At 38.9% G+C, this 13,902-nt stretch overlaps 1 protein-coding gene across 1 annotated transcript in view; it reads left to right on the top strand.

Annotated features, from left to right (window-relative positions):
• ACTN2 (actinin alpha 2) overlaps nt 1–12,874 on the top strand; it is a 131,817-nt gene extending 118,943 nt beyond the window's left edge. Inside the window, exons 16-21 of the mRNA XM_007956230.1 lie at nt 1,184–1,318; nt 2,635–2,814; nt 3,656–3,802; nt 6,112–6,177; nt 7,275–7,433; nt 12,716–12,874. Coding sequence (XP_007954421.1) covers nt 1,184–1,318; nt 2,635–2,814; nt 3,656–3,802; nt 6,112–6,177; nt 7,275–7,433; nt 12,716–12,874 — 846 coding nt within the window. The remainder of the gene's footprint in view (nt 1–1,183; nt 1,319–2,634; nt 2,815–3,655; nt 3,803–6,111; nt 6,178–7,274; nt 7,434–12,715) is intronic.
• The last annotated feature ends 1,028 nt before the right edge of the window (nt 12,875–13,902 follow it).

Raw genomic sequence — 13,902 nt, 5'->3', positions numbered from 1 at the left:
CTGCTGTATGAAAAGTGAATTTACTCTGTAAATCTTCACCCAAATCCTAATAAAAAGAAAAAAAAAAAGGAAAACAAAACAGAAAACAAAAACAATGAAAAATAAAAATTAATGTTTAGAAGCTCTGTTCATCTAGTTCATCTTCTGCTACTTTTGAAGTTTGGGTTATGCTTGACAGTTTAATTTGCCCCTATTTTTTCTTGAGGCACTCTATAGATTAAGATTTCACATTTTAAGTCTTTGATCCATCTGGAGTTAGTTTTTGTGTATGATGTGTGGTATGCGTCTTGTTTCATTTTTCTGCAAATGGATATACAGTTTTGCCCGCACCATTTGTTAAAGAGACTATCTCCTCCACATTTAATGGATTTCAGGCCTTTGGCAAAGATCAGCTGACCATAAGTCAATTGATCAATATTTAGGTTCTTAATTCTATTCCACTGGTCTGTGTGTCTGTCATTGTACCAATACCAGGCTGTTTTGACTACTGTAGCTGTATAGTAGGTTTTGAGATCTGGGAGTGTGAGACCTCCTATTTTGTTGCTCTTCAATAGTGCTTTGATGTGTCTTTCCTTTCCATATAAAATTAGTGATGGGTTTTTTCCATATCCTTAAAGAATGTTGATGGTATCTGGATTGGTATTGCATTGAAAGTATAGATTGCATTGGGTAGTATTGACATTTTCATAGTGTTCAATCTTCCTATCCATAAGCGTGGTATGTTCTTCCATTTATGTAGATCTCATAGTTTCATAAAGTAGTTTCTTTGCAGGTCTTTTGAGGGACACTTGGTGAAGTTTTGAAAGAAGACTCATGTGCATTAGGTGCTGGAATCACAGACAGCAAAGTAGATTTTCTGAAATGAGTTGGGAAAGTCACCTTGTCCTGAAAGCTTAGACACTGTCTAAGTGACCGGCTCACAGAGCAGGCTCCATATACGTTAGTTCCTTCCTCCTCCATTTGTAATCCTTCTCTTCCCACTTACCCTCCATTTCCTTCCTTTGCCTCCTATATCCTCCTTTCACCTTTGCCGTCTCTTCTCTCCCATCTCTTCTGATTATTTTTTGCTAACTCTCTCTCCACAACTTGTCTGCTCACCTCCCCTTGGACTGTTACCTCTTCCCATGATCATTCCTGTTGAACCAAAGCCAATCCCTCACCTCTGTTGCCATTGGACCAACAGGTGAAACAGCTCGTACCAGTCCGGGACCAGTCCCTGCAAGAGGAGCTGGCTCGCCAGCATGCTAATGAGCGCCTGCGGCGCCAGTTTGCTGCACAGGCCAATGCCATCGGACCCTGGATACAGAACAAGATGGAGGTGGGTCAGCACCCTTCAGAGAGCTTCTCATAGGCCTTGAAAATGTGCCAGTCAGCTCGTAAATGACACGTCCTATGAGAAGTTGCTAGTAGCCCCTCTCAGTGCTGGAAAAGTGCCTGCCCTCTGTCACGTTGAGCTTTTCTCTTTTCAGCCCCTGGCTGAAAAGTATGTCAGTACTTTGAAGGGTACAGAGGGAGGGGCACACTGAGGAGGCGCAAAGTGTACTGCCTGAGATCTGATTATTTGTTATTGAGAAAGATGTCAGGGCTTGTTCTCAGTTTTTATCCTGGATTTCAACCATTCCATCACTAAGGAGGACATGTGGAGAGTGACAAATACTTTGCATTTTTAGAACATTTAAGAAAAAGTAGTTTTGAATGACACTTATTTTGGGGTCTATCCTGTCACCAAGAACAGTCAAGAGACATTTATTAGCACAGTTATTCCTCTCCCTACCTCCTTTTTGGTGATCAAATGTTTGTCTTTTTCTTAAAGGGAGAAACATCTAAGAATATAAATTCTTGTGCTAGAGAAAGCACCAGGGGTTTTAAATCTATCTCGCAACTTGGCTCATGCAGCACATCCCACCCCCTCAAAGGAGGGCATGGCAGACTGAGGAGGTTTTATCCCCATTGTAGAAATTAAAAAAAAAAAAAAACACTTCACTGCCATTGAGGCGGATCCGACTCATAGCGACCCCTCCTTGAGTTCCCCAAGCAGTATTGCTATGGAAGTAGATCACCCAATCTTCCTTCTGAGGAGTGGCTGGTGGGTTTGAACCACCAGCCTTCTGGTTAGCAGTGAAATGCCTTAGTCACTATGCTACCAGAGCTCCCATCCTCGTTGTTGTTGTTGTTATGTGCCATCGAGTGAGACCTGACTCATAGCGACTCCTCCTTGGGTTTTTGAGTCAATATCACTACAAAAGTAGATTGCCCAACCTTTCTTCCAAGGAGTGGCTGGTGGGTTTGAACCATCACCCTTCTGGTTTGCAGCCAAGTCCCTTAGGCACTACGCTACCAGAGCTCCCCATCCTCATTGTAGTAAGGTTGAAATGACTCTTGCTCCTCATTTTTGAGTCTCAGTTGACTTTTTTCCCATTCTTTGCACTAACTAGAACCAGACCACACTTCATTCTATGACACACCCTGGTTCCCAGTCCACATGAGAAAATCAAGTGACTTTGCTGCTGTCCAGTGCCAGTTTAGTCCCTGAAGCACAATAAGGAATAATGGCACCCACATAGTTACCTTAAACATTTCCTGACTTTGTTTTCCTTTCCCTTCTATTCCTGCACACCCATTTCCATCTGTCAGGAGATTGCCCGGAGCTCCATCCAGATCACAGGAGCCCTGGAAGACCAGATGAACCAGCTGAAACAGTATGAGCACAACATCATTAACTACAAGAACAACATTGACAAGCTGGAAGGTGACCATCAGCTCATCCAAGAGGCCCTGGTCTTTGACAACAAACATACTAACTACACAATGGAGGTATGGCAGCCGGACAGGCCTTTATTCCTGTTGTACCTAATTATGACCTTTTCATCTTTTTAGGGTGTTTGTTGTTGTTGTTGTTGTTATTTTTTCCATACATGTGTCTCTATTTGTTCCTGTTAAGTTCTACAAGTATAGCAATTAGGAGTCTTTGCCTTTCCCCTCACTATATATAAAAAAGTTTAGTGAACTCTATCAATAACTAGGTAAATATAAAGTTAGTTATCATCTTCACTGACAACAAAATCATCATCATTATTATCACTCCAATGAATCCATTACCCTTCTACAGAGAAGTTACCACAAATTGGACTGTTGCTTTTCATTTGATCTCCCTGAGAGCTGGAAGTTCCAATCCAGGGCTCATCCTGCTACTTGGTAAATGGAAAGATATTTTCAGTGAAACCAAACTCACTGCCATCAAGTTGATTCTGACTTATAGTGACCCCCTTTGGGTTTCTGAGACAGTAAATCTTTATAAAAGTAGGTTGCCATGTCTTCCTTCCACAGAGAAGTTGGTGGGTTTGAACTGCCAACCTTCTGGTTCACAGTCAAATGCCTTACGAAGTATGCTACCAGAGCTCCTGGAAAAGAACAATGTATATTGTATATTTAATCTAGTGCCAATTATGACTGTTAGAACCTACTCTCAGTTCTGAGTATTTTCTACTATACAATCTCGCAAAAAGTGGAAAAATATAATTTAAAAATATAGGGAAATCTAAAGTAAGCTCTCTTCTTATATCCCTTTGGGCCACCTCTCCTGTTATGAAAATTAAGAGGCCAAATTGATCTGCTGAAATACCTGGAGTTGATCATTTCCTCTTTTCTTTGGTAGCACATTCGTGTTGGATGGGAATTGCTGCTGACAACCATCGCCAGAACCATCAATGAGGTCGAGACTCAGATCCTCACAAGAGATGCTAAGGGCATTACCCAGGAGCAAATGAATGAGTTCAGAGCCTCGTTCAACCACTTTGATAGGGTACCGTAGTTTCTTTAGTTATTTGAAAGTCAGCAATAAAAATTATAAAAATTAAAAATGTATGAGATGATCATGCTATTGTTGTAAGTCTGTTTCTGAAGAAGTTTACAAGGCAAGAGAATATTTATTAATACCAAAGGAAACTAGCTACCAAAATGAAATATTCCTGAAAGCTCTTATGTTACTCAAGGTGACATGATGTCTAGTTTGCTGTTTTATGTATATTATTTAATGAATGCAAGCTTGATTTGCTCTAAGTGAAAGCATATCCTTAAAAAAATGTGGTTGCTGGGTGTTAGTCATTTTCCAAAGATTTAAATATGAAGTTCCAGTATATTTTTCCTAAGTAACTATTTAGGTAAAGTACTTGATGAAAACTTAATCTACTTGTTTGACATACAAAGTTTAATTTTCTTTTTCAATCAATAAAATTGATTGAGGTATGTTTTAGTCAAAACTAAAGCATTGTTTACTAAGAAAACAAAATATGGAAAAAAAGCAATTCTTTATAAGAAAATTATCAATTTTCCAATCATATGCCGAATTGTCACTTTCAAGGCCATTTTCCACTTTTCAGAGATCACTAGAAAAGGGTGTTCAATCGTCTTATACAGGAACCTGTTTATAGTTTACTAATATCAGTAAATGGTTCCTACAACACCCAACATTAGACCAGCCAGATTTGGGTCTATTAAAGAGTTCACACAGCAGCCTTCTTACCAGGGAACTGAGGCATAAATAAGGGAATTATATGCAGAGATGGACATTGAAGTTGCATGGTTTCAATGCAACTTTATTATGTAGACACATGCTATAATACTGACCTGACAGATTGGAGATCCGTTGAGATAGAAATCCGACAGAACTTAACAGGATTTGGGGGCTAAGGCAGAGAAGAAAATTAAAAATAGTATGGAAATTATAAGCCATGAGAACATGGAAGAAAGGATGCTAGTGAATCAGAGACCCTGTGGGACATTACAGCAAAGAGATCTCCTGGGTAGTTAGAAGGACAGTCTGGAGCTTAAGAAATCAGTCTAACTTACTCACTCACTGCCATCGAGTCATTTCTGACCCATAGCAACCACCCCCCACTTGGGTTTCCGGGGCAGTATCTCTACGGAAGTAGATTGCCCAATCTTCCTTCTGAGGAGTGGCTGGTGGGTTTGAAATGCCAGCCTTCTGGTTAGCAGTTAAGTGCCTTAGGTACTATGCCACCAGAGTTCCCAAGAGCCTACAAAAGTCAGGACATAATGAAGATACCCAGCTAACAGAATCTGGAGAGTAAGAAGTGACAGGGTCCAGATCTTAGGGAGTTACTACATTTATGCCAAATAAAATTCAGAGCAAGAATACTGAGAGAAGCCAGTGAAGAATAATGAGTATCATAAGGTAGAGCAACATTGACTTTATTGAATGCCACTGAGAGGGCAGGAGAGTGACTGAGGACTAAAACATAGTGATGATAACAGATGAAAACTAAGTTCATAGAAAAAAGACCTTGTGATGTTAGCTTTGGGGGCCTGCCACTACATGGGCAAATAAAAACACCAGAAAATAACTTTCACTTGATAATCAACTAGGCCAGTCAAAGTGTTTTCTTATCATTAAATTTATTTTATGTTTGTATCTTATCCATTAACTCAAAACTCTAAAGAATATCTTCAGTGCAGCAGTGCACTTCCCATTACATTCAGGGCTTTGTGTGAACGCCTCTATTTCTATGCTCTGGGTTGCTGTGTGTCCTGGCCTGGCCTCTTCTCAGCTGTGAAAGCAGTTGTTCATCTCAGTCTTCTGTGCCACTCATGGGACTTTCAGATGAGGCTGAGCACATCACACAGAGGGGCCACTCCATCCCAACCCAGGAACCCAACAGTGGTTGCAAAATAGCTTTGCAGATGTTTGAGTACTCTAGGAATACCATCATCTTTGGGGAATTTTACAAATGATTTCACAAATTTTACAAATATACAGCATTGTAATTGCTCAGAACATTCACAGTATGATCTGTCCTAACTAGGTGGCAGTAATTGCTCCTAACCAGTTCATTTTCATGGCACTAAGTAGTCTCTCTGTTCATTTTGGTCTGGTCTTAGTCCACCAAGCTCCAATCTTTTTTCCTTTTTAAGAAATTATTTTGGAGCATCCTTTTTTTGACTCCATCTGTCTTATAAGTTGGTGGTAACCTTTGTGATCTCCTTGGCAGAGGTTCAATTGGTGCTCCTCTTACTGAATTTTGTTGACGGTACTATACTCACTTTGTCAAGTATTGCTCATGTTCACCTTCTCTACTCTGTATTTGTCAACAGAGAAAGAATGGCCTGATGGATCATGAAGATTTCAGAGCCTGTCTTATTTCCATGGGTTATGATCTGGTATGACAGAAATTGATATTTTACTAAGAATTGACATTTTATTGAGATTGACTTTATATGTTAAGAAATAAATAGCTTAAAGTTTTTCTTATAGTACTTAGCACCTTGAGAAATGATTTGTTTTCGTTGTATAAGAAAATATTTTTTGATGATCTAGATACCTGCCACTAATCAAAAATAATTTCACAGAGTCAAAAGGTATATTTCTATTCAGAAATTGGTCATATTTCTCTGGTGATTTTTTAAAAAAATACCTTTAGAGATTTTATTCATGTACTCCACAATTCACATATTTAAAGTGTACAATTCAATGGTTTTTAGTATCTTGACGGTTTTTTTTTTCTTTAATGTTTTAGAAGGTAAAATGCTTTTCCTAATAAATCAGCTAAGAAAAGTGTACCTTTCCTGTGGTCTGTTATAGTCCCAGTGGACCTCCACATCTTTGCTACTCAATAATACATATTTTGAACATGAGCACTTTGACCCATTTAAGATCTTTAAAGTAAAATTATTAGAGGCATCTTCTAAACAGTCTCTTTCTCTTTAGCAATGCCAGTCTTCTCAGTTACAACTGAGAAAAGTTCCACCACTGTGTTTGAATCACTCTTCCAAAATCACATTAATACCTGAAGGCAACAAGAGGAAAGGATTCTCGGCTTGAGGCTACACAGCTCTTAACATTGTTTTATGCCAATAAACTTTTATCACCCATTGGGGAATCTCTCCTAGAGGAAATATACTAGCTGGCATTGAATCAAATCTAATTCAGGTGAACCCATGTGCTCCACTGAGTTTTCAGCAGCTGATTTTTTAGAAGTAGATCACCAAGCCTTTCTTCTGAGGAGCCACTTTGTTGTTGTTGTTGTTTTGCCGTTGAATCGGCGAGGAGCCACTAGGTGGCCTCAAATGTCCAATATTTTGGTTTGTAGCCAAGCACAATAACTGTACCACCCAGGGACTCCAAAGGGAAAAATAAGGAATATTTAAATTTTCAAATGGAAAGGAGGGAGCTTGCATATCAGTAGGTAAAAATAAGAACCACCCTGTTTGGAGTTATCTTTTGTTGAAATATATGTTTCTTTGTAACATTGCTTCAGGGTGAAGCTGAATTTGCCCGTATCATGACCCTGGTTGATCCCAATGGACAGGGCACTGTTACCTTTCAGTCCTTCATTGACTTCATGACGAGAGAGACAGCAGACACCGATACTGCTGAGCAGGTCATCGCCTCCTTCCGAATCCTGGCATCTGATAAGGTCTGCATTTACAGATTGCCTTCTCTTTTTTCAGATTGCCTGTCTTTTAGAATAACAGTTTCCTTTGTCATTCTAACAAAAAAGAACAACTTCACAAGTAAAAAACATTTTCATACTGTGCCCTTTGCACAACATCAGCACTAAATTCTAGAAGTGGTGGGTAAATAGTACAGTTACATACCCAGCAGAGAGAAAACATACAATTCTCTTCCTGGCATTTGTGCTTGAGCCTCACATTGAGTTTTACAGAAGTAACCAATTGGTGTATTTTGTGGATCTTTTGTGTTTTTCTGGTTCAACCCCATTTTCCATTCTGGATTGGTTAATTGGACTGAAAAAGAAGAAACCACACAATTCACATGTTAAGGATCTGGGAAACCATCTCTTAAGGATCTATGTATGGGCTGCAGAGACTTCTGGTAAGATGGAGGAATAGGCAGACAAGTGACACAGACCCTTTTCAACAAAGAAAACAAAAACCAATTGACAGAGATACAGAAGATAATCCTGGAACCCTGAGCTTTGAAAGGAACTACACAGAAGTGGATTAGGCACCAACTAGTGGAAAAACCTGAATGAAAACAGTGAGTACAGAGTTGGTCAGAGCTGAGGACTGTCAGATACTCTGATGAGACCAACAGCCTGAATAGTTCCAAGTGGTGCTAGGACCTGAGAATTGATCTAAAGATCAGTCCCGGTCACTAAGGGCTGCAGGGACAACTGCTTTGGTGGCCTGTAACTAGGAAGGAAACAGCAAGGTGGGATATAACCTGAGCTGTGGACTTTCTGCTGTCCAGAGGGCGCAGCCATTTTGACTGTTTACAAGTGGCAGCCATTTTGGATATTTAAAGTGACTGAGGGCACAGCTATTTTGAATGCCTACAAGTTCTTATTCGGATTCCAGGCTTTGTTTGCCAGGGTCGGCAAGGACATATGAGAGGCTGACAAAGGAAAGGAGACAGGTAATGAGTGTATAAGTGCTGTCAACTAGTGAATAGAGGAGCACAGCACAGAACCCTGCCTGTATAGATAGCATACAAACAAAACAAAGAAAACAAAAATCGTGGCCAAGTCACTCCAACATATAATCACCGATTAAATATAAACACAAAAATGTCACAATGCCTTGGAGACAACAGAGCATCACAGTCCACACAAAGAAGCAAGATAAAGCAGGAGAAACAAGGGACCAGGATACAGACCCAAAACACATCCCTGAGGAAGATGCAGCATTGGAACTCCCTGATAAGGAATTCAAAAGAATTATATTTAGGTATCTTCAAAGGATTGAGAGACAGACCAAGGAAAACACAGACAAAACCCTAGAAGAATTTTGGAAGAAAAGACAAGAACAAAATAACAAAATCAATGAAAAATTAGAAATAATTCAAAATCTACAGATAGAAATCCAGAAGATTAATACTAAATTGTCAGAAATAGATAACACATTGAAAGGGCAAAAGAGTAGAATTGATGCAATGGAAGACAGAATTGATGAGATTGAAAACAAATACCTGAATACTTCTTTGGAGAGGGATCAGTCAGAAAAAAGATCAAAACAAAATGAAGAAAGCCTAAGGTTCATGTGGGATACCATCAAAAGGAATAACCTACATGTTATTGGAATTCCAGAACAGGAACAGAAAAATGAAACCACTGAGAAAATTGTCCAGGATTTATTGGAGGAGAACTTCCCTGGTATGATGAAAAATGAGAATATGTCCATTCAGGAAGTCCAACGAACCTCAAACAGGATAGACCCCAAAAGAAAAACACCAAGACATATCATTATCAAACTCACCAAAACCAAAAACAAAGAAAGAATCCTGAGAGCAGCACAGGAAAAACAAAAGGTTACCTACAAGGGACAGTCAATAAGACTAAGCTCAGATTTCTCGACAGAAATCATGCAGGCAAGAAGACAGTGGGAAGGTATATATAAAACCTTGAAAGAGAAAAATTTCCAACCAAGAATTATGTACCCCAAAAAATTGTCCCTCAGATATGATGGTGAAATTAGGATATTTCCAGATAAGCAGAAACTAAGGGAGTTTGTTAAAACCAGACCAACATTACAAGAGATGCTAAAGGGAGCCCTTTGGACAGAGAACCAATAACAGCCAACAACAACTGACCATTAACACACATGATGATATAACTCAGAAACCAGCCCAGCTATGGAAGGAAGCATCCAAAATAAATAAGCCTACAAGATTGTAAACAGGGAACCAGAGACACCAACCAACAAATGAGGACAACTACAAACCAAAAAGAGGGAAAAAAATCCATGTCGCTACAGAACTTCTAGATGGTAGGGAAGTCAAGACAACTACAAGATAGAACGGACTGTTCTAAACTCGGGAAGAAAACTATAAATCACAGGGTAACCTCAAAGGAAAACGACAAACCTTCACATCAAAATAAAAAAGAGGACCAACACAAATATTTGTTGTTGTTGTTGTTATGTGCCGTTGAGTCAAATCCGACTCATAGCGACCCCTCCTTGGGTTTCCGAGGCAGTATCACTACAGAAGTAGGATTGCCCAACCTTATTCTGAGGAGTGGCTGGTGGGTTTGAACCGCCAGCCGTCTGGTTAGCAGGCAAGTGTCTTAGCCACTATGCTACCAGAGCAAATACTAAAACAATAGCACTGAAGGAAGTGATAACACAATTCATAAACAAAAGAACTCAGCATAGAAAATTATATGGAACAAAGAAATAGACACTATATAAAAGCACATGACAAAAATGACAGAAACAAATTCATATTTGCTGATAACTACGTATCTGGTAAGGGACTTATCTCTAAGATTGATGGAAAACTCCAACGCCTCAACACCAAAGGAATTAACAATCCAATTGAAAAATGGGCAGAACACATGAATAGACACTTCACCAAAGAGGATATTCAGGTGGTCAGCTAATACATGAAAAGATGCTCACAATCATTGGCCATCAGAGAGATGTAACTCAAAACAACAATGAGATAGACCGTCTCACCCCAGCACTGCTGACAAGGTTCAGTGAGACAGAAAATAACAAATGCTGGTGGGAATATGGAGAGATTGGGACTCTCATACACTGCTTGTGTGACTGTGAAGTGACACAACCACTGTGGAAAGCAATATGGTGATTCCTTAGAAAGTTGGAATTGGAGATACCATTTGACCCAGCAATCCCATTACTAGGTATATATCCTAGAGAGGTGAGAGCCAGGACAGGAACAGATACACGCATGGTCATGTTCATCACAGCACTGTTTACAATAGCAAAAAATGGAAACAACCTACAAGGCCATCAGCGGAAGAGTGGATGAAAAAGCTATGGTACATACACATACTGGAATGCTATGCAGCACTAAAGAATAATGTAGAGTCTGCAAAACACCCCATAATATGGATGAACTTGGAGAACGTTGTTGTTGTTGTTGTTGTTGTTATGTGCCGTCGAGTCAGACCCGACTCATAGCAACCCCTCCTTAGGTTTCCGAGGCAGTATCACTACGGAAGTAGATTGCCCAACCTTCCTTCCGAAGCATGGCTGGTGGGTTTGAACCGCCAGCCTTCTGGATAGCAGTCAAGTGCCTTAGGCATTACTATGCTAAATTAAATAAGTCAATCACAGAAGGACAAATATAGTATTAGTTCGTTGTTGTGGAGCGTCAAGGAAAGGATTATATATGGAGGGAAACTTGCTTTGTTGGTTGCCAGGGTGGGAGGGGAGTGGAGGGAACACTGCAAAAAAAAAAAAAAAAATGCATTGACCCATGTCACTTTAGTTTTGTGTATTTCACAGTACATAAATTATATTTCAATAAAATGCATTCAAAAAAAAAAAAAAAAATCTATGTATGGCCTTGGCTTTGTGCCAAGCCACTGGAACAAAGTTAAATGTAGCCATTCAATCATTTAAAAAAATTACAAACTCTTCATTATGCATAGCCTAGAAATTAAGTAGGAGTTTAATAGCAAGTTTAGAATATTTGAATTTCACTCCCAAACAAGAAACACATCTCAGTATGTATATATTCAATTTGGGATATGATTCTTCCACCCTGTGTTCTGAAAAGGAAAACATTACCACAAAGAAGTTAGGATACTAAAACACATCACAGAGCCATGGCCATTCTTTTACCTTAAGAGAACTAAACAAGATAATCTATCTTAATCATGGTGTTATCATTTATCATGAGGATGGAGCAGAAAATGCCCAACTGATTTTAGAAGGTAATAAATAATGGCATACCCAACCATAAAAAAAAAAAAAAAACTACTATACATTACAATATAGTATTTGTGATTTATTTATTTTGACTCTTACCGGCCAGTCTGCTTTACCAGAATTATATAATTTCCCATTGGGTATTTGACTCTTTTAAAAATATATTCCATTGATCAAGGTGTTTTATCTTGTTCTTTAAGGATGGTATCCCTCAGTGGCAACGTACTTTTAGTTTTTACTAAACATAGTAGGAACATGATCCCATGTTCAAAAACTGCACAGCATAAACACTTAAAAAATAAGTACACTGATTATGTTAAGTTTAATATCCCTATGTTCTCAACCAAGGAGCTCTGGTGTTACTGTGGTTAAAGCTGGGCTACTAATCAAAAATGTCAGCGGTTCGAACCCACTAGCTGCTCCACCAGAGAAAGATGAGGCAATCCACTTCCATAAGGGAGCTCTGGTAGAATAGGGCCTAACGCACTTGACTGCTAACCAGAAGGCTGGCAGTTCAAACCCACCAGCCACTCCACGGAAGGAAGATGGGGCAATCTACTTCCATAGTGATACTGCCTCGGAAACCCAAGGAGGGGTCACTATGAGTTGGATCTGACTTGATGGCACATAACATAACTTCCATAAAGATTTACAGCTTTGGAAACCCCATGGAGTCTTAGGAGTTGGAATTGACTCCATAGCATTGGGTTTCCATTTGGGTTTTTGATAGGTTCTCAACCAATGTGATTTTTGTTCCTGTCTCTTTGTCTTCCTACTTTCTGATATGAGATTGGATCATAGTAATTATCACTCACATTATGTCTCAGCTTGGGAAATACTGATGATAAAGCTACATTTGCTTTTATGATGCATATACCAATTCCTGCTGGCAAAAAAGGAAATCACCTTGCAGATATGGGACCCTACCTATTAGAGTCCTTACTTTTAATCCTTTTTTAAAAAATATTAAACAATGCAAGAAATGTGTAAATATTAAAACTTTTTATGTTTCAATGTTTTCTGGGATTGATTTTGCAAACCCTTGGATACTTTCTTCCAGCCATACATCCTGGCAGAGGAGCTGCGTCGTGAGCTGCCCCCAGAACAAGCCCAATACTGCATCAAGAGGATGCCCGCCTACTCAGGCCCGGGCAGCGTGCCCGGTGCCCTGGATTACACTGCCTTCTCATCTGCACTCTATGGAGAAAGCGATCTGTGATTCTAAGGTTCTGTAATCATTGATCCCAGCAGAATGCAATAAAAGCTGAAGTCACAGTTTGTTTCCTGGAAACTCTGACAAGCTTTATTAAGTGTGGGGGGAAATGAATTTTGAAGCTCAGTAATTGTCAACAATATAACATGGTTGAAGTGAAGTTTCTACAGCATATGATGACATAGGATGCTTCCTAAATAGGTTTCTTTATTTCTTAATATTTAGCTGAATGCAATGAAATGTCAGGTGTGTTTGATTAAACAAAGTAAATTACTTGAGAAGTATGAAGTTAGGAGGATCTCAGGACAAAGGGAAAGCGAAAAATGTGAAAATCCAAAATATCCAAGCTTCAAGATCATGGGGAAAAAATTACAAACTTGTATATGTTTGATATTTTTTGAAAATAGGCTTATGTGATGAACCCTAGGAGAATATATTTGGGATATCAATGTTTTGTTTTCTTGCTTATCCAAAGATTAGCTATATTTAAGAATAAATGGTACTATGTTTCATCACTCAAATTTAAGATAGTGAGATGGAACTTCCAGGGAATAGAAGGAGATTGCCCAAAGGATCTTTTAGGACTTAAATTTTTAAAAATTGAGATTATAATCAAGTCTTCATTATTTGGTACTAGATACTCCAGTTAGTGGATCTTGCTGCCTTACTTATTCTCTACTATAGGGAAATGAGGAAACACTGAAGCCAGTTTAATTGCCAGAGAGAAAAATGCAGTTACTAGGTAAAATGAAATTTTTAAGAATCTTTACTGACTCCGGGGTTTCAGGCTTTTTCAAGAGCTTGTTAGTACAGGATCTCAAGAGATGACCATTTACAAGAACTGTTTTTAAATAAACAGGTTTCTATAGTGATAATTCAAAACAAGAGATAAGTCAGAAACCAGGGTATTTATAGCTCTCCAAGCAGAACTTCTCTTTTTTGCCTTTAGTTTTATAACCTATTAAGAAGAAAGTAAAAGAGAATTTAAATAAATGAGGGACAGTAGGAAAGGACTAATTCTCAACAAAAGTAGA

The sequence above is a fragment of the Orycteropus afer genome, unplaced genomic scaffold (assembly GCF_000298275.1).
Source record: "Orycteropus afer afer isolate SDZICR_OR568_19922 unplaced genomic scaffold, OryAfe1.0 scaffold00585, whole genome shotgun sequence".
In the NCBI taxonomy this organism is placed as follows: domain Eukaryota; kingdom Metazoa; phylum Chordata; class Mammalia; order Tubulidentata; family Orycteropodidae; genus Orycteropus; species Orycteropus afer.
This window is presented reverse-complemented; position numbering and strand designations above follow the sequence as displayed.